At 42.4% G+C, this 26,562-nt stretch overlaps 1 protein-coding gene across 3 annotated transcripts in view; it reads right to left on the reverse strand.

Moving 5' to 3' along the window:
* The window catches only part of SLC25A13 (solute carrier family 25 member 13), a 227,339-nt gene that overhangs the window by 88,391 nt on the left and 112,386 nt on the right, over positions 1-26,562 (reverse strand). For 2 of the 3 annotated variants that reach the window (XM_043871700.1, XM_043871702.1), the window contains 7 exons: positions 25,234-25,373; positions 8,744-8,890; positions 6,243-6,381; positions 5,143-5,236; positions 4,853-4,937; positions 1,411-1,498; positions 772-930 (listed from right to left, as the gene is read on the reverse strand). In XM_043871700.1, the coding sequence (XP_043727635.1) occupies positions 772-930; positions 1,411-1,498; positions 4,853-4,937; positions 5,143-5,236; positions 6,243-6,381; positions 8,744-8,890; positions 25,234-25,373 (852 nt within the window). The remainder of the gene's footprint in view (positions 1-771; positions 931-1,410; positions 1,499-4,852; positions 4,938-5,142; positions 5,237-6,242; positions 6,382-8,743; positions 8,891-25,233; positions 25,374-26,562) is intronic. The other variant, XM_043871701.1, reaches the window with a different exon arrangement.

Raw genomic sequence — 26,562 nt, forward strand, 5'->3', positions numbered from 1 at the left:
CCCTGAGTTGGGAAGTTCCCATGGAGAAGGACATGACAACCCATTCCAATATTCTTGTTTGGAGAACCCCATGGACACAGGAGCCTGGTAGGCTACAGTCCACGGGGTCAAAAAGAGTAGGACACATGACCGAAGTGATTGAGCGCGCACACACACTGAAAGGCCAGTGGTTAAGAACCCACCTTCCAATGGAGGGGATGAGGGTTCAATCCCTGGTCAGGGAACTAAGATCCCACATGCTTCAGGGCAACTAAGCCTGAATGCTACAACTAGAGAGCCTACACTCTATAATGAAAAAATTTTAATTTCAAAAATTTAAAAAAAAAAAGACAGTGAAGGAAGGAGGGCTGCACTGAACCCCTGGTTAGAAGCTTGATGGACGATTTTGTGGAATATTCAAGGAGAATCATTATCCCAAGTAAGCTCTGCCCTACCCCCCAGCTGCTTTTCCCTGTTAACTGGTGAGTAGAGTTATTTCAAGAACACAAACAATACGGGTCTTTTAAAAACTTACTGGACATGTTTATAAAAATAATTATTTTTAAGAAACAAAACATACTGCAGAGCAATATAAATGGTTTTCAGATTATGGGCTGTTTTGATTCGCCATGCCCTAGAGCCTCCAGCCTACACCCATCAGCATGGATAATTGAGAATCTGCTGTATTTCCATTTTAACACAGTCTCTCTAATACATTTCAGGCATTCAGATGGAAAAACCAAACCTTTGACTACTATTTCGCCTTTCATGAATTTAGCACATGGCACTGACCTCTATACAGTCCAAAGAAGCCTTCATAGCGCAGTACTTTCTTGAAACAATCAAAGCTGTTTTTATACATAAGTTCTCCTACGAAAGAGCCGGTCGATCGTTGGTTCTGCATTCGAGTTTTTACCAGATCGATAGGGTACACCGCAGTGGCTCCGACGGCTACAATCAAATAATACCAATAATTCAGAAGAAATCAAGGTCACAGGAAAGGGGGAGGTGGTTAAAGTCAAAGATACGATTGATGAAATAAAGAAATTGTGCACATGCAAATTTTAAAATGAACTTTCCATACCCTTAATAAACAACAGTAGCTTTCACTCAAGGGTCTCCTGATAAAAGGATATCACTGAGTTCAAATTTTAAAAAGCAGATCACCACAGCCTAGCCTCATTATTAACCAATATCTAGAAGCCCATCTGCCGACAGATGTGAGAAAAAAGTTACTTCTAAGCTCCTGATCAAATGCAGGTACGAAGAAAAGTTTCCCTTTGCTGTTATCCCATCACACAGACAGAGATCTGGTAACTAGCTTGGGAAAAGACTAGAGAAGGTTTTGTCCTTCGATATTTCAAAGTGGAAAAAATCAGAGGAAAAAGAGGAATAATAACAATGAACAATTTGCACTCATCCATGACTCACCTCCAGCAATAGAACCGAGACCAAACCTGTAGGCTGACTCTGCAATTTGCAGGAGAACTGGTCGAGATGAATCTACTGATGCCTTCTTCTTTGCGTACACAGGAGTTGCAGAGTGGGAAGACAGGAGACGGAAAGGAAATCAAAACAAAAATGAGCACGTTATTTTATTTTTAAATTACAACTGCATTCTTAAACTCATGATACAGCTAAAATGTCAAAGAGGAAGAAGGTATGGTTAGATTTTTGTAAATTCTTATTAATAAAAAGTAATTATTGCCGTCAGTTTTTAAAGTCAAGTTTAAATATAATGAAAGACATTACTGTGTCCCCCCAAATGTTATGAATATGAACTCATCTTCAAATGTTCAATTCTCATTAGTGAGCAGAGAGATATAATTTAAAAACATTAATGAAACATCATTCTTCAACAAATTGTCAAACTGGTAGGTTTGGGAAGTTTTGTCTGTTTTTAACGGCCATGCCCAATCTGGCAGAAGATGACAAAAAACAGGGCTTCTCAAATCTGCCATTGAATCAAGTATAAACTGCAGGGAAATTTGGCAACACACACTCAATGCTTAAAATGTACAAATGCTTAAAATGACCCTGCAGTTCTACTTCTAAAAAGTTAGGCTAGAAAATAATCATCTATATAAACAAGGATCAAGCTACAATAATAATAAAAAGCAGTACTGTTAAAAAAAAAAAAAAAGTAGTACCATTTTAAGAGCAAAACCTCCAAGAATACCCAAAGGTCCAATAACGGAGGACTGGTTAAAAATAATGCTATAGCTCTAAAACAAAATTGCATGCCATTAAAAAACAATATTGTGAAAAATATTTGATGTTCAGAAAAAGTGTGCATACAGTATTATAAAGAAAAAAATAGGCTAAAAACAATATGGTGTGTAGACAGGTATTTATTATATGTTTCTCTTTACCTTTTAAACTGTTTGAAATGTTTCATGATTATGTTTTAAAACCAGTGTTAAAGACAGTGTGTGAATATGCTGTGTTTCTTACTAAAATTATTTTGGTATGTATATGCATATAAAAATAACACTAGTGTTTTGGCTATCACATCACCCAGAGATACTCAACTGTTTATAGCAGCTACAACTAAGTGGTTATACTACAGGTGATTTGATATTTTCTCGTTTTTGTCCATCTTTTCTAAATTTATACTTCAGGCTACTCATTCTATTATTACCATTGTTGTTCTTTTGACCTACTATGGTGTTTTTGATGCCAGAACATTTCAGAGTCTTTCACTCCTCTGTCTACATAAATAAAACAGTAATTTTATGTCACACAGAGCTGTCACATGAGGGTGGCATATAGTTAGTGCTTAATAAATACCTGTTGAGTGAATAAATACATTCAATAAAATTTGTTTTTTCATAAGCCATGATAATTAAGATTGGTGAACAATGAAAATAATTACCCACCCCAACTATCAACCCACTGAATTTTAGTTGCTGTCAGTGTAGCATAACTCTAATACAATGAGATAATTTGGAATCTCCTTCAAAGTGAACTGAAAATAGCTTTATGCAGAAATATGCATTTTTAAGAAAGCAAAACATTTCTTCTGCAAATTCCATGGGGTGCTTCCAAGGGTATCCCCATATAGATGGGGGGGGGGGTTCCATCTATATCTATTATGCATAGCAACTTCATTTTGACAGATGCATCCGTAAGAAAGGCACTGTTTTATGTACACATATATAAACTGGCAATACGAAAAAAGTTTCTGGCATCAAAACAATGAGTGAAAATACCTTGAAAATAATGGGTTGATGGGGAGGTACCTACCACTATCACTAATTCATCTAAAGACAAAATCCCAGACTTTCAGATAACTTCTCTGAAGCTAGAAACGTGGCATCCTCACAAAACGAATACTAGAAAGATTCCTCTTCCCACACTCTTCTCTCTTGAGAAGAGTGAGCCCCCTAGCCTGGCAGGCGGGTGACCTGTGTTGCTTGAGTCTGCCAACGTTGTCAGGCCCACCAGGGTTCACATAAGTAAAGAATATTTCAGGCAAGGCCCCAGTGAATTGCTCTGAACCTCCAAGCAGCAGCCAATCATTTCCTGCTGTAAACCTCATCAATCCCATCCAACCCTTTCAGGGACAGGATCAATAAGCACCCACCATCAGAAACTTGCTGAAGCTGCAGAGGGCATAGAGGAGAAATTGTGGGATATCACTGTCACAGGAGAACAGGAGGAATCTTTTTTTTAAATTCTCTGCTTTTTCTTAATCCCCCAATTTCTACAGGAGCTAGCAGCACAGGGGCAAAGAGATAATCATCGGGTAAGTGGTGTTTAAAAATCAAAGGGAGGGGAGAGCGGGGCTGTGTCCCCCTCTCCGTGTGACTCCACACTCCTCTCTCTTGCACGCGGGGAAATCGGCTTCCTCTTTTAAGAGCGGCCAGCTGGTTTTCCAGGGGTGCCGAGCGAGGCTTTGCTGCGCGCACGCCCACCACGCTGCACACACAACCCGGCGCTGCCCTCGGGTGGGAAAGAGCTGAAAGGAGGGCGTCCTGGCTCCGGGCCTGCCCGTCCTGAAAATGCAGCCCGCATCAACCCATTGTGGTCACACTGGCGTCTCTGTACAGACCCGGAGCTCCCAGCCAAAAACTGTTAAGTCTCTCAGGATTCGGAGATGGCTTTGCCTTAAAGGAGGTATTTTTCTGAAACGACGACGCGCGTCTGTGAGGGGATTTATTTTACAAACATCGCGGAAGCACAACAGACACTCTGAAGGCTTTTATTCTCTAATCCCGATCTATAGAAAGGCGAGCAAGAGTTAAGTGCGAGGAGGTCCCCTGTCTTAGGTTTCTGACTCCCACAACTTCAAGAGATTGGTTTCTGTTAACCATAAAATAAAATTTAGCATTCCTCAAATTGTTTCCACATAACTTATGAATCCTTTCACCAAGAAAATAGGTCTAAAAGCCTTCAAACTATGACTCCAGACTAAACAAAATTATCTCGTTTTGATATTCAGAAAAACGGCAGGCATGGCAGTCAGTCCTCCCTGACGGAGCGCCTCTCTGCGAGGCAGAGCCGGTCCTCACCTCTCGACAGGATGCTGGGACGTGACACCCAGAGGGGGCTGCGGCCCCGGCTCTGCCAGCCTGAGGCCGAGGGAACTTCTCTTCCTCCTCTTTGGGGAGGGTGAGGCTTCCCATGCAGCTAAGAAATCAGCCCATCTTCCGCAGAAGAGAGCAAATGCCAGTTATCTGTTACCCAGGACATTTCAAAGTAAGTACTCTTTCCAGCCTTTTGAAATGGTCTGGTTTTTTTTTTTTTTTTGGTGCAAAACAGAGAAACACTAGGTCAGGAACCAGTGCCAAAAATGGCAACTGCAAGTAAAAAGGGGTTGTGGGACCTTATCAAGGAAACGCCAGGAAGCATGTGTGATCCTTTTGCCCACCTGCCTCTGGGCTTCAGCCAAGTTGAAGGGCAGAGTCCCCTCCTCCAGAGGAGCAATCCGTTCAATGTCGGCCAAGGTCATGCGTCTAGAAAGAAAGGCAAACGTACAAACAACAAAATACAAATTAAAATTTAAGGTATGGAATTTAGAAATGTTCCTTTTCTCCTTTCCCACATTTCAGAGTCATCTTTAACTTGGTTTCTTTTTTTCCAAGTTTGCTGCCCTCCCCCTACTCCCACCTCCTAACCTCCCTTTATTAAGCTAATTAAAAGAAAAAAAGGCCAACTTACCCCCGTGGCTCATATAAATCTGCTAACTGAAACAAGATGTCAACTTCCATGGGTGTAACCTGACCAAATTTCTGAGCTGCCAGAACAAACTCCTCTGTATGGAAAAAGAGTTAAAAGGGAAAGATTCAAGAAGGAATAGCCACTAAATGCAGCATTAACTCAAGGCACTGGAATGAGCGAACATCACCAAACTTTATTATTAACAGTCACAGAATTCAAGTCAATCCAAATAGGGTAAGAATTTTTGCAGTTCTTTCATTCATCTGGAAAGAGTGTGCAGAATGCTTGCTCTAATAGTGACTTTAAAAGGTTGGTGTCACCTGAAGGCTTTGAATAAATGACATAGGAAGCCATTCAAATTGTAAGTCAGGGAAAACCAGGAAGGAGATATGAAACTCCATACACAGAGGTCCCAGGAGATAATATTAATGAAGCTGTGGAATTCCAAAGGGAATTCTTGTTTAAAAAAAAAAAATTCCATTAAAATGCTGATATCTTGATCAAAGGTTATCGATCAACACACACTGTCAGCAGTATAGTTTAAGAATTCCTTGTGTACTTTCGAAGGTCATTTTAGAGGATGTCAGTTTAGTTTAGGTTTTAGTAATATTTGAAAATATTTAAGGAACTCTGGGGGCTTCCCAGATGGCACTAGTGATAAAGAACCCGCTTACCAATGCAGGCAGATGTTAAGAGACATGGGTTCGACCCCTGGGTAGGAAGGATCCCCTGGAGGAGGAAATGGCAACCCACTCCAGTACTCCTGCCTGGAGAATCCCATGGACAGAGGAGCCTGGTGGGCTATGGCCCATAGCATTACAGAGTGGGACAGGACTGGAGAGGCTCAGCACACATGCAAGGAACTTCACATGGGTCCCTCATTCAAAGAAGGCCTTGGGTTTATTTAAAATGTGCTGAAGATTGTTTCCTTTGTTTCAGAGGGTGGAGAACACACAAGTACCAAATGGTTAATATGTGTCAATGAGATAGAAAACTATGGATAGAAAACTCTGTAACATAAACTTTTGGTTGTCTTCTTCCCTCTGATAATACTTCACCCAGATACTTGCAGGCAAGAATTCAGATTTAGTCGCACTCACCCTTAGTCACCTCTACATCTTTCCTGTTGCCAGCCAGAGTGCTGTAGATCTTTCTAATGAGTTCCATGTTGTTCAGGAGCGAATTAAATCCATTAAAATAGGAGAAACTAACTTGATGGGACGTGGTACCTCCAGCAGCCTCAAATAAGTTGAAAATAAGAGGGGGGGAGAAGAAAAATAAACAAAGGATTTATAGAATGAAGAAGATTCAGAAGTACGTATATCAAATGCTAGTTTTGGAAGTAATCAAAAAAGCATGTATAGCAAAAAGTGGCCAGAAGTATTTTTCTTTCACATTAAAAGAAAAAAAAAAAAAAACAGCTATAAATGATTTTTAGAAGTAACTGCAACTAATCATGACCAGAACTTGTACTCTCCACACACAGGTCCTAGAAACTAAATAAATACACATGTAGGATTATAACAACAGGACCAGTAGTAATTTACAGAGTTCAAATTTCCATTGGAAATGTTTTATAAGTTTGTTTATTTCATCTAATGAGCAATTCTTAACAGCTTAGACATGCAAAACTGTATTATACACATGCCCACATGTGTATACTTATACATGCAAAACTATTATACCAACACAACATGCTATGAGAAGTGGTTAATCTAACATTAATATCATGATTTGTCATGTTACTTGTAAGTAGTAATAAATAATCATTTAAGTACATACTTTGTATTGGTAGGATTTCCAGTAAACAAGTACATTATGATAAAATTATGAGATGTCATATGCTTTGATGGGGGTTAAGACTGGCCAGAACTCTTGATAATCAGCATTTGTAAGAAACCGTATTTCTTCACAGGGATAAGGGAAACAGACAGCATGTCCATTATAAATGGAACTTCAGTTTGGGGTTTCAAATTCTATCCTTCCCTAACAAGGCAAAATATTTTTATTAGGAAAGCACTTCTTTATAAGGTAACAACCACATAAATCTTCACTTCATAAATGTTCGAAATAGCTGACATGAGAGTTTAGACTGGGCTAGGGAAGGGAAGGACCAAGAAAAGGAGCTGCTGCAGTGCCAGAGTGGGAGAGCCTTCTTAGAACACCATTATCTTCAAAAAGAGGGACCAGTGAAAATAAAGAGGAAAAATGAGGAACTACTCTGAGTTCTCACTTAAGGTAAGCATTACGGGAAACTCAGATGACGGTGAAACACTCAAAAAGTCCTCTCCCTGGGATTAACACAACAAGAGTTACCACTGCATACAGGTCCCAAATCTAGGGGATCATCACAATTATCCAAGAAGCTTTGGAAATTAGATACTAGGACTTCCCTCGTGGTCCGGTGGTTAAGAATCTGCCTGCCAATGCAGGCGCCACAGGTTCAGTCTCTGGTCCAGGAAGATGATCCCACGTGCCATGGGGCAGCTAAGCCCATGTGCCCCAACTACTGAGCTCAAGTGCCCACAGCCTGTGCTCCACACGAGAAGCCACCACAACGAGCAGTCTGCGCCGCAACCAGGGAGGAGCCCCGCTTGCAGCAACTAGAGAGAACTCAGGCATGGCAACGAAGACCCAGCGCAGTCAACAATGAGCAAATAAATGAAGTTTAAAAATGTAAAATAAATTAGATCACCACTGTGGATGGTGGATCAGCAGGCCTAGAAAAGACCTCAGAATATGCATTTTTAATAACAATCCCTGATGAGTCTTAAGCTCCGTGACCAAGGCTTGGGAACCACCACCATGGAATGCTCCAGGGTATCCTCAGGGCCCGTGAGGGAGAAGAGGGGCTGGACACAGCAGAGACCTGCCCACCACACGGGCCACTGTTGCCTCAACACACAGGTTGCATGAGTGACTGAATCCAAGGTTAGAGGTGCTATTCTGCCGACTCCTCAAATATATGTGTGCACCTTTTTGTTTTTAAATACTTTTCCTTGGAGAACTTGTAAAAGTGAAGACAAGCATTTGACATATCTCAAAATATAAAGCAAACTAAAATGCAATTGTATAGCTGTTTTTCCTTTTTTTAAAAAAAAGCCTAGTTAATACATTTCTTTAAGATATTCCATACTATCCAGGTAACAAATTAAGATACCCATTAACACTGACAAAGCACTTCCTGTAACTTTGGTAATGGACGCAATACCACTGAGCAAAGAAGAAAATGTCAGTTCTTAAACAGAAAAAAAAACTTCTTACAATTCCTTCTCCACTGAGCTTAAGCCAGATAGAATAAATTATTTCATTAGGGCAAGTAACAACTTAGGGGGAGACACAAATTGGGAGACTGGAATTGATATAGACACACTACTATACATAAAATAGATAATAAAGACCTACTGCACAGCATAGGGAATGCTACTCAATATTCTATAATGACCTCTATGGGAACAGACTCTTAAAAAGAGCTGATACACAAATATGTATAGCTGATTACCTCGGCTGTATACCTGAAATGAGGACAACACTGTAAATTAAAGTTTACTCCATTAAAAACTAAAAAAACAAACAAACAAAAACAACACCCCCTACTTACTGCTACTAGACATTCTTCTACAAAAGGCGTCAAGACGTGAGGGCGAATGGTGACCATGATATCGCGGAAGTCAATGGCTGTGACTTTTCCAGTCCTGGCATTGTCCCTCTGAACAAAGGCTTGCTTTGCATGTTCCAGCTGTATTTCCTACAAATAAAGAAGGTAAGTGCATATGTATGGCCGAATCCCTTTGCTGTTCATCTGAAACTATCACAACATTGGCTTTCCTGGTGGCTCAGACAGTAAAGGATCTGCCTGCAATGCAGAAGACCAGGGCTCGATCCCTGGGTCGGGAAGATCCCCTGGAGGAGGAAATGGCAACCCACTCCAGTATTCTTGCCTGGGGAATTCTATGGATGGGCTACACACAGTCCATGAGGTTGCAAAGAGTCGGACGCAACAGAGCAACTAACGCACACACCACAACATTATTGATTAGCTATAACCCAATACAAAATAAAAAGCTTAAATTTGGGGCGGGCGGGGAAAAAAAGGTGAATTAGTTGTATTTCTCAGTTACTATAAATGACTGTTCAATTTCAAGTCAGGGTGAAGAAACAGACATTTTATCTTGAATTACTGAGCCCTACACTTGTTCAGTAGCATCCCCAAGTTATTATCTCCTTCTAAAGAGGAAACTTTGCTTAGACTGGTGAATATGTCTTGAGAAAGTACATCCCCCCCCTTTAAATCTCTTACCCAAAGAAACCAAATCACTTCTGTTCAAGTCCAAAGACACGAGAAAAATAAAAACTAGAATGAGGCTTGGTAGGCTCAAAGAGGGCTTCCCTGGTGGCTCAGATGGTAAAGAATCTGCCTGCAATGTGTGAGACCTGGGTTTGATTCCTGGGTTGGAAAGATCCCTTGGAGGAGGCCATGGCCAACCCACTGTAGTATACTTGCCTGGAGAATCCCCATGGACAGAGGAGCCTGGAGAGCTACAGTCCATGGGGTTGCAAACAGTCCAACACAGCTGAGCAACTAAGCTCAGAACAGCACACGCTCAATGATCTGGCCAAACCCTGCTTAGGTGATGTAAATAATCAAAGGAAAGCCAGTTAAAAGGCCATTAACCTCTCCCCAAAGAAGAGAGAAAAATTCTTAATGGTAACTTGGTTCACAAACACGTGATGTAACAACAGATTGAAAAGGGTGGTTCTGCTCCGGAAGACGCTACTCCTCTACATTCTTGGCGTCTGGGGGTGGGTGAAGCCTTTGTTACGTGGGCTCTTCTGTGCATTCCTACCCTCTTTCCACCAGATACTGCAGCCCCTTTCCAAGGCCATGGCAATGAAGAGTGTCTTCAGAGAGGGCCTTATGTCCCAGTTGAGGACCAATGCTCTAAAATTGGGAATTGGATGGTACGTGGGTCAGAGATGGCTAAACTGTGTCAGTGCTGCTGGATGTATGCTTTAATTCGTATGATCTATGGATAGAGAGCCCGATCTTAAGATTTCTTTTGATATTCCTGGAGGTAAGTGTATACACACAATAAAACACAGCCTCCCATCAGAACCCAGCATGTGCCATGTAGGAGGCGCATTCCTTCTGCAGAGACTCTTCCTCACAACACTCTGCCCATTTCCCAAATGGGCCCTTGGAGTGAGATCTCATCTCGACGAAATGAAAAGGCATCATGGATGAGGGTTTTGAGGACCTTAAATTGCTTGAAGTTTAATAAGCTTTATTAGATGATACTGAGGAATTAAGTATTGAAAATGATAGAAGCTGGAGTGTGAACATGGTAGGTCATTATACCCTCACCTTTACTTTTGTGCAGTTTGAAAGTGACTACAATAAAACCTTCTTAAAGACAAAACAATAATAAGAATCAGAGTTCTAATTCTATTGAAAAGCCTCTTTTCAGTTATACCATCTGCCAGTGTTGGCCTGGCCCGACCCTGCGGGAGCTCTCGCCTGGGACCTAACCTTTCTAGTGCCTCTTCCACTCACTCCTTAAATGGGAGGCACCAGTCAGCCCTCTGTCCTCGGGTCCTGAATCAACTCTGCTCTGCAAAGAACTCCACTCCCTAGGTCTTCTTAAAAGAACTCTCATGGGTCTTGATTCCCAGATCCAGGTCTCTCACTCCTATCTTCTGCACCAGAATTCCTGATAGCTTAGAAAATCTACCCATGGGGTATCTTGTAAAGGCCATAAAATTCCATGTCACTCAACACGCTGTTGGGTTGTCTCCCACCCAACCCTTAAGTCTGGTCTCTCTCCTGTATTCCAAACTTCATTACTAGCATCTTGTTTTCCTGGTCATCTACCCTGGAAACCTGTCATTTTCAATTCTTCAAGCTTCTTTCCCTCAGAGTAAACCAGTTACTAAATTAAGTCACTTAGACCTTTGAAAGGTCACTCAAATGCATCTTTACCTTTTCACTCCTGACACCACGCGTTCAAGTCCTCCTCAGAACATGGCTGAATGGCCACTGTGAGCCCAGCTTTTCAGCCGGGCACTCTCTCTCATTTCTGCATGCCCCTTGCACACATCAACAGCTGTCTTCAAGCATCTCAAACCTGACTCCCACCACCCTTGCCCGAAACCTTTCATCATAAAGATCTGTCTCCAAAGCAAGACTCTTGAGATGCTCCAAGGCGTTACTCTCAGCCTGGTCTCCAGTACCCACGCCCAGCCCAGCCAGACCTTCCACATGCCCAGGCCTTTGTCCACACTCTTTCCCCCACCTGGCACGGACCGTAGCCTTCTTCTCTAGCTCCTGAAATCCACCTACTTGGTAGCTCAAATGCCACCACCTAGGTAAATATAACCAGGCCTCCTAACTGAAAATAACTGAAATGATCATGTGGTCTCCCGCGTGGCCCTCAATTATAAGACTTGTCTTATTCCATCCTACATTATAATCAGTTGCTTGCATTCCTGTCTTTCCCCCACCTTGCTGTGTACTGCTCATCCTCCTTGTGGCGTGGGCAGAATGCTTTAGATATAGTAGGCACTCAATAAACCACAGACATATCATCAGAAATATGAAATTGTATAAAACCAGTTGAGTGAAGAAATTACAATGTATTGAACAAAAAGGGGTCCTCTGTACAAGTGTCTCCAATTCATGAGGAAGGCTGAAACCAACTGTTAAACACCCTGTCGTGAAAAATGACCACAGTATGTACTCAATTGAAAGTAAATGAACAGAGTCTTTGAATTGCCAGACCCACTGCTAAAACTATCATAAGCCAAGATTACTCTCGACAATACCAGAACGTGTGTTCAGTTATTTACCACTTCCCCTAGTTTATAACTAAAAGAGTCTTGGGGATCTTCAGACCATTATACCCAAAACAGTGTCACTTTCCCTGGCCACTCCCCCTCCCCCGAGAGCAGGAAGCCACCACATTGAGACCAACCTGTCCGGGATGCTGAACCGGGAAACAGACACCCATGTGGGGGCTGATGCTCCCATCACAGGACGGGGGTGCACTGGTGATGCAGACGAACACCATCACCATGCATTTTGGCGCTCAATTAACTGTAAGCAGCAGAGACCCCGCAATCCCTGGAGAAGAAAGCACTTTTAACCCTAACGAAGAACTTGAGAATGCATTTCCAACAGTTCTTAAGAGAATGGGAACACTATAAATTCCATGAAAAACGTGAAGGCAGATCATGCAGTTCTCTATTAACAGTAGGAAATAGTAAAAACGTTTAGCTATGTGTTTCCCTAAACTAAAAGGAGCTTACTGAAGATGGGGGCTGCCTTCTGAAGAACATCTGTTTATGTCATGACTGTTTCTTGTTCTAGGTAAGGAAATGAAAACTATTACCTCAAACAATAAAACAGCGGCAGTAACAGCATTTCGTAAGCATGCATTACCTGCCAGACTGTTCTAAAGTACTCTGTAGTAATGACTCATTTAACGTTCACAGCAACCCTACGATTTAGGAACCACTATTAACCTTACTACAGCAGATGAGGAAACAGAGCTCTCATTGACAGGAAGCAGCAAAGCTGGACTTCAAGCCCAGGCGGTCCCACTGCCCTGACCTTGCTCCTCATACCACACTAGACTGCATGGGAGCCTGGATGGTGCTGCTCTCAGGAACTTGATTACAAAATGCTCTTTGACACTTAGGAATCTTCATAGTTATGAGAGGATGAGCTTTCAATTTGCTTTTAAATTATTCTAAGGCTCTAGATTTTTCTGTTGCCAACTTTCACGAGAAAACAAGAGAATTTCCAAAAATTTTTCATTAAGGCAAAAGTCTTTGATGTGCTCGCGATTGCCACAACTGTCTTCCTAACAACAGCGGAGAAGAACCCGGAAGAGAGAAACCACATCTACAAGGCCTTCTCCCAGCCTTGCACACAAATAGAAGGGTGAGGAGGAGACAGATCAATAAGGAGGCCTGGGGGAGCTATAACACAGGGCCTCTACAAATACTGAATTCAAGAATGGATGACCTTTGAAACAAAGCCAGGCTTGCTACTCGAGGCAGAGGAACTTCTTAAATTCTCCTCTGACACCTCTACAGCTGATTAAGGAAAACCTAGCCCTGTTCAGTGAGGGCTGGACATATCTGAATCCAGAAGGGTAACGCTGGGATGGAAAGCTTTTGGGATGCATGGTGTGCAGAGCACGGGTAGCTACTGGTCATTTCCAAATGAAATGGGCCAGAATGGATCAACTCGTCCTGTGTGCAGAAGAGGGGAGAACAATGTGAGAAACAATAGTTACATTCAAATATTTAATGGTTTAAAGGACTACGAGGTAAAAAGAAGTTAGACTGCCTCTCTGTTTTTTATAAAAGAAAAAAAGAGAATCAGTGGAGAAAAAATAGAGGGATCAGGTTCTGGCACAAAGCATAGAGGTATTTAACCTGCACAACTATTCAGCAATGAAATGGGCTACCCTGCAAAACAGCAGGTTCCCAGTCACTGGAAATATCTGTTCAACTACCGGCTGAGAAACACACGTCAAGGAATTTATTTTAATTTAGCTTTATTTAATACAGGAGGTTGTGGAAGCAAGATGTTATGATGATAAAAATCTTAAGTCTGGGACCGGAAGGGGCAGAGCTCAAGTCTCAGTCGTGGCACTCCAAGTTGGCAGGGCCTAGGGAGCCGTGTTTGTATCTTAGGGCCCCAGCAACACCGTGCCGCTCAGGGTGGTAAAAACTAGACGTCATGTGCAATAGGCACTTCGTAAAAAGGAGCATTAATTCTGGTCAAAGTGAAGGGTTTAAAAACCTCTCCAATCCCTTCCAATATAAGTATTTCAGAGTCTTTAAAAAAGTCCCTAGTAAGGAACAGCGGTTCTGCTAAATTACTCTGAACTATCAAGAGGGACAGAGAGATGAAAACCAGTTAGGGCAGAGGGTGACAGAAACAGCTGAAGGCCTGAACACTTCCTCCAGGCTGGGGGCTCTGCCAAGAACTTCAGAGACAGTATTTCATTCAAGTTTCACAATAATCCTGTAAAGTAATAACATCTTCATCTCCCAGAGGCACCTGAAGCTCGTGGAGGTTAAGTCACTAGTCCAAAGTCACACATGAGGAGGAACCCAGGCTTCGCATTCTACACCAAGGTATTATCAGATTCCAAAACTGAGATTTTTAACTACTAACTTACGCTGCCTTGGGCAAAACCTTAAGTAAGGGGATCATAAGTGATGTGGACAGATAACTGGAAAAGAGATTTTAAGAAAAGTTTGGGTGGTGATTCATATCTAAAAATGGAACACGAGTTTCTAAAAGAATCCTCACCTTGGAGAATGGAAGAATCTGCCACAAAAGAAAATGCTTCAGGGGAAAGAGATGAGGTCGTTGACTATGAGGGAGAAACCTGGAGTGAGATGAGCTTAAGTTATAAACAAAAGTTAAGCAGAAACCAAAAAATGTCAGAGGCACGTGTGGAAGTATAAATCTGGGAAATGCAGACAACAGAATTTTAGAGGAAAAATGCCCCAAGAGACCATGTTTACTGTTATTGAGCGTAGGTTATACTTCAGGGACAGTTGCATTTTCCTACTTCATCATCTCAATAACCTTTTAAGGTGGGGCTGCCCATCATCTCCATTTTGCAGCTGGAAAAATAAACCAAAAGGCCTCTGGGGGTCACGTGACACCAAGGGTGAAACTGGATGTGCAGCTGAGTGGTCTGGCTCCAGGGCCATATTCTTAACCTTCGCGGACTTCCTGCTCCTTTTAGGGGAAGGCCTACCAAAAACCAGAAGGAAAAGAAAAAAAAAAAGTTGTACCAATGGATGAGATCATCCTAGGATACACAGAAAGAGTGGGCAGATGACAGAAATAGAACCGATACCTACATGAGTGCCGACGATAAATCTGAGGGCCTGAGACCCTGTGGGAAACCCAGAGAGCTAAGGTGAAGACAGCTCTGTGGGGAGAGAGGGCTCTTCTCAGTAACAGGCCTCGGGGTGCTTCCTAAACGCCGCCGATGGAGCCAGGAGGGGCTGTGCAGAGCAAGGGGGCTCCTTCATCTGGGGCCAGAAGGCCGCAGCAGCACACAGCTGGGCCGCTGCCTCCGAGGCAGTCCTACTCCAGCACGTGAGAGGAGTCTCCATTTTTCTTCACATTTGCCAGTGAGCTATTTTCTGTTCCCTCTCTTCGGGGGCATAGTGATTAATGGACTCACCTTCTACTCTGGCAGCTTCCAGCAACTTCAACACAACTATTCAGAATGCTATAGGAAGGGGGAAAAAAGAAACAAATTCCTCAAAACTGCTAGCTAGCTGTACAGAAATACACACATATAGGGGTTACAACACTTCTAATTTAACTTTCATGCTTCTAGTAGTTCAGGCCTGTCATTTCCTTAATAACCTCCAGTCTCCGATCGGGTGTATTTTGAATGCAGAAATTCTCTTTACTTCTGTTCAGACACATTAAGTTTGTGCTTCAACCTGAATAATGTATCAGGAACCAAAGAAGGAGGGGGGTGGGGGGCAAAAAAAGACCCCTTGCATTTTTGTGTTTTGTACAGTTTTGAAATTTAAAATAAATATCTAAAACTTTAATAAAAACAGGGACTATCAACAAGGATTTGTGTCAAATTTATACTGCTAAGATCAAAAAAACTCCTTTTGAAAGTGGTGGTGTAAGAATTCTGAGGAAAATGCAGGTGATTATTTATGAAAATGAGGCATAAAAAGGTGTAAAGAAGGTTTGCTTACAAAATATGGTATCATATTTTGCTCTATTTCAAGTAAATTTTATATTACATCAAGTATCAGGACCTGTAGCATTTAATATGTAAGTATCATTTTCATAATCCTGTGCTAACTCAGAGGAAAAAAATTCTAGTTAAAATAAAAATCCGTATATTTTTAAACTGAGTAAAAAAGAGAACCTGGCAACGGAACAGGTAGAGAAAGCAGTTGTTCCCATTCGCAACATTTTTCTGTGCTGCCCACATTCAGCCTATGCAGTCTGACTTCCAGAGTTTGGGGTGAAATTTTATCTCCATTTCACTGGGTGGGGCCTCTAATTTTAAAAGTGCCTTAAAAAAAAAATAAAAGTAAAAACAGGGTCTTAAGAAGCAGTAATTATTTGGCATGTGGCACCGCCCACACAACACCTTGGCAATGACCAAACACAGAGCTTTTCCATCTCCCACCTCAATGTCCCGGCACTTCCGATTCGACGTTAAACTCAGCAGTGGGTAACAGCCGTGTGGGGTGTTCATTTTCACCAGGGCATTACTGTAAACGCCTGCACAACAGGCCACCCCACAGAACAGCAAGCAAGCTGACAAACACCACGGACACAACAGCACAGTGAACTCCGAGCTCCTCTGCCCAGAGAGCAGGAAGTGCAGAGTGAACGCAAGGAGTCCTGCATCTACATCTCCAAGTGATCAGGCTCTTTCCACACCTCTCGGCACCCACTGCCAAACCAGCGGTGGCTGCTATTTGGACACAAAACACGATCTCATCTCTTAGAAAAGCTGAGAGCAAAACGACGTTAGCTACACCTTTACTCATTATTTCATCCTGGATCATCAAGGGGTGCTGTATTTATGAAGCAGTGCCAAAGCCGTGTGGCAGATCCCATCTGGTCCAACTTAAAATCAACATAAAGAGCACATGTGTGTTAAAAATGCAAATATAATCATGGTCTCTGGCTACTAAAGATCCATGGTCTAGATATTTTAATTAATACAGATGGCAAGCTGGGGGAGCCAGGGAAGGCACAAATGGCTTGGGTTACTCAATCCTAAGCAACGACTTGGTTAGTGGTCCGCTAACGGGTTGAAACAATCGTGGCTTCAGCAAGTCCTACTTAAAAAGGATTATTTTTTGTTAACACCTGAAATGCTCTTTCAGTTCCAAAGCTTGAGAATTTGATGTTGCCATGGTTGAAGGTTATGTTTCTTTTGTTTGGTGGTGATGTTAAGAGTAGCAGCAGGGGGAACAATTTCTTTTTTAACAAGATAGCCTATTGTGTTGAAAGTTTTGCCTTAAACTAGTATACACTGACATACACAGTCGCAAACCTATGATGAAAAACATCTGACTAGGAGCAGTGAAACTCTGGCCTCAAGAAGGACTTGGGAGCTGCCGACTTCCAGAACTCTGCTCTCTAGGACCAAAATGCCCATTTTACACAAAAGATGTGGGTTGATCTGTATGCCACGCTGACCCATAAGCCAAAATACTGGTCAATTTGATTTAACAAAGAACCAAAATTGTTCAGTTGTGTTATTTGCATGAATATGCTTTGGCATCTAACAAAGTTATCTTGGGTCTCATGTGATCTGAAGATAAAAGCTTTTAGGAATATGAATGGCTGATCAGGGACACAGCTCTGAATCTGAGGTTCTAATCCTAGCTCCACCAGTTATGATTCACCTCTCCTGTTGTCATCCTTCTGACAAAAAGAGGACCTGAATAAAGTTATGGTGAAACACGCATACCCTCATGATGAGGGCTTTCTGCTGGGTCAGGGAACTTCATTCCTAAACTCTATTCGATGAGACAACATTAGAAAGAATTATTAGCCCCACTCTCTCCCAAGTCAGCTATCCCATTTCTTGGCTAACGAATGGAATCCTGACACTAATATCTGGTCTCTCTACCAATTTAGAGCACTGCTAATTTCTGACTGAGTCCTCTTCCTACGGCAAGAGGAGGAAGGCCTCTAGAAACAAAGAAATGCCCTGTCTCCGTGAAATGAAGGAAAGAGAATTTTCTTGGAAATGCCCAGGTCTGTGGGGCCATCAGTAGGGTTCCTATGAGATCCTAACTCCAACTAACTGAGGATGAGGTGGAAACAACTCAACCACACACAAGTCACTGGTGATTATGTGCAAACTGCTCCTAATAGCCCTTCATCCACATGCCCTTCATCCCTTCCCCCTTTGCCTCCAATCTCAGCAAATCACCACCATCCTTCCACTTGCTCAAAGCCTAAAATACAGGAAAGAACTATGAATTATGCATATGCCTACCTGTCCCCATCCTAACAAATCACCAAGCCTGGTCAGGTCCATCCCTTTAATTTTTCTTCAAACCCATCTTCTTCAGCTTATCACTGTTACCAACTGTTATACTGGAAAGTAGCCAGCTGGTCTCCCTCTCTCCGTCATAGGACTCTCCCCTTGATTTTCCACACAACAGCCAGAATGATCCTTCTGAAACACCAGCCTTATCATGTCTGCCTCTCTGAGCTCCCCATCAACCTTAGGATGAGACCTGAACACCAGATTCTATGCTTTTAAACGGTCAGGGTTTTGTCATCTAGATCAATGTTTCTCAGTGTGTGGCCCTCGGACCATCTGGGACTTCACAATTCAGGATGCTTGCGTGAAAGGCAACTTCTTAGGCCCTATACAAACCTACTGAATCAAACTCTTGTGGGGACAGAGAGGCCCAGGGTGCAGCCTTTTAAGATAATCACTTCAGAAGAAAATTTATACAAAATTTGAAGACATTGCTAGAGATTTAGGAAAATTAAAACCAGCTTGTGTTCCACCTATCTCATCTTGAACAAACTCAGGAAACTCCTCCCTGCCTCTATGTGCTCATCTTTCAGGCAGAAACAGTAGCCACTGCTCAACACCTAAAGTGACGGTAAAGACCAACAAAAGCCAAGGCACTCGCCAAACTGGAAAACACTACAGAAGTGGTTGACAAGCAACAGCTTTCTAGTGAACAAGTATTTCACAATGGGGAGCAACCTAAGGTACTCGGAGACAGGAGCTGCTAGAAACTCCTATGTGCAGATTATTTTTAAATTGTAATTCAGTTCAGTTGCTCAGTCATGTCCGACTCTTTGCAACCCCATGAACCGCAGCACGTCAGGCCTCCCTGTCCATCACCAACTCCCGGAGTTTACTCAAACTCATGTCCATCGAGTTGGTGATGCCATCCAGCCATCATCTCATCCTCTGTTGTCCCCTTCTCCTCCTGCCCTCAATCTTTCCCAGCATCAGGGGCTTTTCAAATGAATCAACTCTTTGCATCAGGTGGCCAAAGTACTGGAGTTTCAGCTTCAATATCAGTCCTTCCAGTGAGCACTCAGGACTGATATCCTTTAGGATGGACTGGTTGGATCTCCTGGCAGTCCAAGGGACTCTCAACAGTCTTCTCCAACACCGCAGTTCAAAAGCATCAATTCTTCGGCGCTCAGCTTTCTTTATAGTTCAACTCTCATGTCCATACATGACCACTGGAGAAACCATAGCCTTGACTAGATGGACCTTTGTTGACAAAGTAATGTCTCTGCTTTTTAATATGCTGTCTAGGTTGGTCATAACTTTCCTTCCAAGAAGTAAGAATCTTTTAATTTCATTGCTGCAATCACCATCTGCAGTGATTTTGGAGCCCCCAAAAATAAAGTCAGCCACTGTTTCCACTGTTTCCCATCCATTTCCCATGAAATGATGGGACCAGATGCCATGATCTTAGTTTTCTGAATGTTGAGCTTTAAGCCAACTTTTTCATTCTCCTGTTTCACTTTCATCAAGAGGCTCTTTTGTTCTTCACTTTCTGCCATAAGGGTGGTGTCATCTGCATTTCTGAGGTTATTGATACTAAATATATACACATGATTATAAAACACTATCAAAAAGTAACTGGAGGGGAATTCCATGGCGGTCCAGTGGGTAAGACTTTGTGCTTTCATGGCCAGGGCCCAGGCTCAATCCCTGGTCAGGGAACTAAGATCCCACAAGCTGTACAGTGAGGCCAAGAAAAGAAAAAAGTGACTGGAAACAACAGTAACACACACCCTACTATGACTTTATCATCATATCTGGCAATTAATGGGCAGGGATCAGGAATCCTAAATGTCCAGTAATGCACGACTGTACAACCCATTAAGACACACGGTCCCTCCAGGAGCAGAAACTAACTTCATAGCCACAGCCCTGGAGACAGTACGGAGGAGTGCAAGTGGTAATGGCACCATATTGTTTAATTCCTCACATGCCTGTGATCTTATGGAAGAAGTTAAGCTCCAGAACAGTTGTTCTGCACTCTTCGGGAATATTCCTCTGGGAACCCAATGAAAGCCATGAGCATTTCCCAATAAAATTACCTGAAAATGCAAAATTTTACCCTAGAGTCTGTTTATTCTTTTGCATATAACAGGGGATAATGATCTTTACCTCTCAGGGTATTGGGGATGCTATTATCAGAAATAGAATATTTTTGAAAGCATTTCATAAATTACAAAGATTGTTACTATTATTATTATTTTTTTGAGTGGCTCTCACTGCCGACTCTACAGGATTATTGGGCAGAGAAGCTTAAGGGCTTTCCTTTCACTCTCTGCTCACAGTTGCCTACAGCTCCCATCCAGTAAGAAAGGGGGTAATGGATTTCGGCAGATATATCTCCAAAAAAAATATACAAGTGGCAACAGGCACATGAAAAGATGCCCAATCACACATGAGGTACTGCTAAGAGACTCTACAGTAAAGGCCTTAGTCTCCTCATCTGTAAAACGAGGCTGTTAACTACCTTATACTGGTATCTGGACCTTTAATTTTGTACTTTGGAAGGCTGTTGTAACCAGACTCTGAAACTGTTGGTTTCGAAGTGACACCTGCCTTAAGGGTTTATGCTACAAACTTTCAAGGATTTTTGTTATAAAAGAGCACCTTCATAGGGTATACATCGTATATCTGTTTGCAATTGTGTCTTTTGAGCTGTCCGGCAGAAAAACACAGGAATGACGCCCAGACTTGTAGACTGTGTCTCAAAAGTTGTCATTCCCTCTGCGCCTCTGAGTCTTCTGCACAAAGCCTCTTGACAAATCCTGCATCCCCAGCAAATATTTCCTGAATTGGGTGGATTGCTCCATGCAAGTAACAATCACAGAAATACTTCCAAACAAGTTAGAGAATTCTATGCTAATCATTTATGAACAGGAGTTCCATCAGGTACAGGATACAAAAATTCCTCTAAACTGTTTTCTAAATATACTGCTTTCAGTATATTAAAAATCCATTTTTTTCAACTCATAATCATAAAATTACATCTTTGCTCTAAGAGCTGAGAGGAAAGAGATGTTGGAAATGCATATAGGCTATTCTAAAATCCACACATACATACCCATATGTAAAACTATATTCACAGGCTTCCCTGGTGTTCCAGTGGTTAGGAATCCACTTTATCATGCAGGGGACGCAGGTTCAATCCCTGGGCTAGGAAGATCCCACATGCCATGGAGCAACTAAGCCCATGTGCCGCGTCTGCTGAAGCCTGTACACCTTGAGCCGGTGCTCCATAACAAGAGAAGCCACAGCAATGAGAAGCCGGCACTCTGCAACTAGACAGGCGTCCCCGCTCACTGCAACTAGAGAAAGCCCACAGCAACGAAGACCCAGCGCAGCCAAACATAAATAAGTGAAACCATATTCACATTCACACGCACACACCATCACTCATGCAGTTAACTAGAGATGATAGAACCAGGCACACAAAACCAGCAGCGGTGGAGGCAACAGTCTCGAGGATGGGGTAACAGGGCTGTAGCCCCACGCCCTTCTGAAATCCTTCCCTGTCTTGAGGAACAAGACTAGGGAGGAGGCTTTGCATCTCTGCTCCTTGTTTCAATGCTATCATTTAGATACAAAGTACAAATGAGGCTATGTACTTTGTATCTAAATGATACAAAAAAAAGATTGAAGGCAGGAGGAGAAGGGGATGACAGAGGATGAGATGGTTGGATGGCATCACCGATTCAATGCACATGAGTTTGAGCAGGCTCCGGGAGCTGGTGATGGACAGGGAAGCCTAGCATGCTGCAGCCCATGGGGTCGCAAAGAGTTGGACACCACTGAGCAACGGAACTGAACAAACAAGGAAAATTTAGTTCACAGTTTCTCAAACTGATTCACCTCTTTATGACGGAAAACAACATGCCAGCTCAGCATTCAATCCATGCCCGTGACCAGCACCACCTCAGACAACACCCGGGTGAGCATGTGAGCGCATGGGGTCCTCAGTAACAAACTCACACCTGCTTCCGCATGGTAAAATATTTTTTAAATGAAGGGGGAAAATAACTGACCTTGCAAAGAACAGCACTGTCCACTGGGCACAAACACGAGCACATATATGAGCACAGGTAACACAGCAGAGCGTGAGGCTGAGTTAGCTGAAACCAATCCAAGCTACTGTCTAGGACCCTCCAGGCTCCTTGAAGCCACAAGCACCTCTCAGCTGACCCCACAGTTGCTCCTCCTCCTCCTCAGGTGACAAGCAGGGGCATGCATGGTGCAGTTCTTTCAAGACCCGGGCACCAGCCAGGGAGCTGGTGCCTGTGTTTCTATAACCTGCCCCAGAGCAGAAAGGCATGCACCATGCTTAACAGCAAGAGTCCTAAAGGTCACTTACATCTTTAAGAAGTTCCCTTAAGCCAGAAAAGAGTCCAAAAGAACAAAGTATTTAAAGTTGAGGTCATTCAGAAAAGACTTCAAAGGAAGCATCTGAGTGGGGGCAGTGGGAAAGAGACACAACGGCAGGCATCAAAGCTGGTAATGCACTGGCATTTATATCAAGTCTATCATGACACACACATTCATTCTTTGAAATCTGGGCCTGGAGTGGAATACAAAAGCAAGGCCCGAATTATCTACCTAAACCATCTTAACCTAGAGAAAGTTTAGCACTTGTAATCTTGCTACGAAATCAAAATCATCCCAGGAAGGACACGGAGGGATAAGTGCATTCATCATTACAGAGAGAACGGAGTCAGACACGAGTGAACGCCTGTGAGCTGCAGCTGGAAACCTAGTCAGCAACCCCTGATCATCTCATCTTTGCCTCTGGCTAGTCCATATCTCGAGGAAGGCCCAGAGGAATCTGGGTGGCTTATAGCTGACTCATGAGTCCACATAATTGATACTTGCTTAAAGGGAAAGGTGATCATCCTTACTATTGCTAACATCCCATTAAGCCTAAAAGTTAATTAGGCTGTATTCCATAAAGTCAATTGGAAGCATTTGTCTCAATAGCATTATCGCAATTATTCCTCATCAAAACGAATACCACCTCCTACTGCGCATGATGTCTTGTGTAAACAACAGCACAAACCTAACAACTCACAGGCCATCTCCACCTGAGTTACTTAAGCAGGCTTACGTTTACACAGAACTGCAAACAGGAATTCATAGATACTAACACGTTTTTTAAAAAAATACAAAGCCGTGTTTACTAAATCTTGTTTTACATTTTCAGAGGCCGGGAAAATAAAAGCAAACTAAAAAGTGTAACAAATTCTATACATCATAACGATGAATGTAAAAGTCAAAGAGAAAGCACCTATAAAAGGCAGCCAGTTACAAGTGCTGGTGCCTAGGAATGGAGGCTGAATGCTGATTGAACGGTTACACGGCACTGCATACGTGGTCCCTGGGGCCTCCACCAACCACGCCTGGTGATTCCTGCAAGGTCTCAGGCTCAAAGGAACCGGGTATCAAGAAACCCACTGCCAGCCCCACTGCCGATGTTACTAATAACAAAGAAGAGAAGGTGGCCTGAGGAGGTGGATGGGGGTGGGTGGGATGAAATAGGTGGTGGAAAGTAAGAGAGCTGTAAACCTCCACTTATAAAAACCGAGAAGCCATGACAATGTCACATGCAACATGAGGGTTAAGGTCAACACTGTAATAACTCTGTTACTACATGTAACTACATGTTACTAGACGTATCATGGGGGCCATTTCATAAAGCATGCAAATGTCAAACCACTATACAGTACACCTAAAACTAACCTAACACTGTACATTAACTACACTTCAATTAAAAAAAGAAAAAGATGATCTTCTTGGCAAATTTTTCCTGAGGACCCAGAATTAAAACACAGCAAACCAATTCTTTTAAACAAGTCTTTTAAACGTTATGTCAATATTTAATAATATACAAATAAAATTATTAGCGAAACAAAACAAACGCATAAAAATCTTAAAGACTGGTTTATCACATAGACCTCTATATTATACAGATATTGATCTCTAGTGACTAATCAATATCAGAATTAACACCATCTTACGCTTTGGGAGGAAAACTAAACGGTGGTCATATTTTGTTATGAGTCTTCTGTTAGCATCATCAGTGGCCCAGTGAAATTATCCTAAAGGGGGAAGTGAAGAGAGAAAGGCAGGAGGGATTGGACTGGGGCATGCCAGAGATGCAGACAACTCCCGCAGAGCTGAGTTATATCCATATCCAGCTATGGATAGCATGTGCCCTGGATCAGCGTTTCTCACACTTGGCTGCACAATAGAAGTGCCTCCGAAGACTCCAAGGGCCAAGCAGGCTCCCTCTGCCCTTCACCACAGACACACACACACACCTCACACACAGAATCTAACCTCTGGAGGTGGGGGACCAAAACAGTAATAGTTCTTAACACTCCCCAGGTGATTCCAATATGCAGTCCAGTTTTAGATCCGATGTCTCGTCCATAAAAGGCAAATAATTCTACAGTTAGATGCTGACGATGACATCTGTCCATTTCTCAAGGGATAACAAAATTATTAGTAGGTAGTAGTGGAACCAGTCATAAGCCATGAAGTCAAACTCGCCTGCCGACTCAGAGGTAACAGATGCGGGTTCAATCCCTCGGTGGGGAAGATCCCCTGGAGAAGGAAATAGCAACCCACTCCAGTATTCTTGCCTGGAGAATTCCACAGACAGAGGAGCCTGGCAGGCTACGGTCCATGGGGTCACAAAGAGACACAACTGAGTGACTTAGCACGGACAGAGTAGTGGAACCAGCCATAAGCCCAGAGTTCAGGTTCTAATTCGCCCCTCCTGATTTATATAACCTTTCAGCACATCACTTAATTCCCTGGGTCCTCAGAGTGTATTCCATTTAAGCATGAAATGGTTCTACACAGTGCGTCAGAGCCTGTTTAACCCTATAGCTTCTACATACTAACGAAGAAATACTTCCAAATAGGATGGTTTGGCCAGAGTTAGCAAATTTGGATTGGGATCCTAGTTTTATTTATTCACTCACTCTTTTTAAATTTTTGCAAGAGCTAGACTCACCAGTAAAAACTGAGTGAACTCTGCATAAGTCAGGTGTCTTTTTCTTTCTTTTCCAAAGTGTAGTTGCACAAATTCTGAATCCCAGTTAAATGGAATATGTTGATGAATTGTGGTCTGTCCAAAAACTTGCTTAACATCCTCTGAAGAGAGAAAAAGAAAGGTTGATTAAAACAAAGCAAATTAGGTACTTCCTTCTAAAACCTGTTATCAAATGCATATTGCTACGTTCTTCATATAAAAAGTAACTCCGCTTTAAAAACACAGATTTTAAAGTCATGGCAGAAATAGATGTAGGAGTCTAACAAAGTAGAAGTAAACAATCCCATCCAATAAAACAGAAAAAATCAAGACGTCACACAAACACAAAAAGGCAGCAGCAGGCCAGCATTAATAAGCTAAATCTTGTTATCATCATCTGTTTTGTTTCAACAAATATTATTTTCTAGGCACAGAAAATATAAATCAGTCTTCCGTGGCAGGAAGCACACATATTCACAAAGAAACACTGAGAATATGGTACAACTCTTAAATATAGCCCTCCTTATCAAGGTGTTAAAATGTTTTTGAGGACTTGGAAATCAGATATAAACTTTCAAGCATATATTCAACAGCACTAAGACTTAAAGAGTTTTCAAACGTTCCACTAAGACTTAAAGCACTTTTCAAACTGCTCACCAGGCCACACTTAAAGGCAATGGGAAAAAAGAGCCAACAGTCCAATCCTTTACCTTTATCCTAAACTCTCTGGCTTGACACATACTGATTCTCCCCCTTCTTCTTAGCCTCTACTATGGGGTTTTCCCAGTAGCTCAGACTGTAAAAAATCTGCCTGCAATGCAGGAGACCCAGGTTCAATCCCTGGGTTGGGAGAAGGAAATGGCAACCTACTCCAATATTTTTGCCTGGAGAATTCCAGGGACAGAAGAGCCTGGCGGGCTACAATCCATGGGGTAGCAAAAAGTTAGATAAAAGTGAGCAACGAACACTTATTAAAAAAACCTTAAAACTGTGAGAGGACTGGCAGAGAACAGAAAAATGATACCAAAAAACCCTACTTTTCTAAAGCTTCCTGTTTTTATTTACGAGCCTCCCCGCCTTCCAACAAGAGTGTATGCTTGGAGGGTACAGGGACACAAACAACATAACTGGATTTGTCCTGGCCTTCACATCTTTAAATATATCTACCAAACCTGCTCACTTTTATTGGCAAACTGTGCCTGCGACCTTGTTTTTTTTCCCCTTTGCAACTATTTTAAAAAAGAAAAAAATGAAGTAAATTCTTTAGTTCTCTAAAGGGTGCCAAAAACTTTGGCATGTATTTCCACTGAT

The sequence above is a fragment of the Cervus elaphus genome, chromosome 18, assembly GCF_910594005.1.
Source record: "Cervus elaphus chromosome 18, mCerEla1.1, whole genome shotgun sequence".
Taxonomy (NCBI): domain Eukaryota; kingdom Metazoa; phylum Chordata; class Mammalia; order Artiodactyla; family Cervidae; genus Cervus; species Cervus elaphus.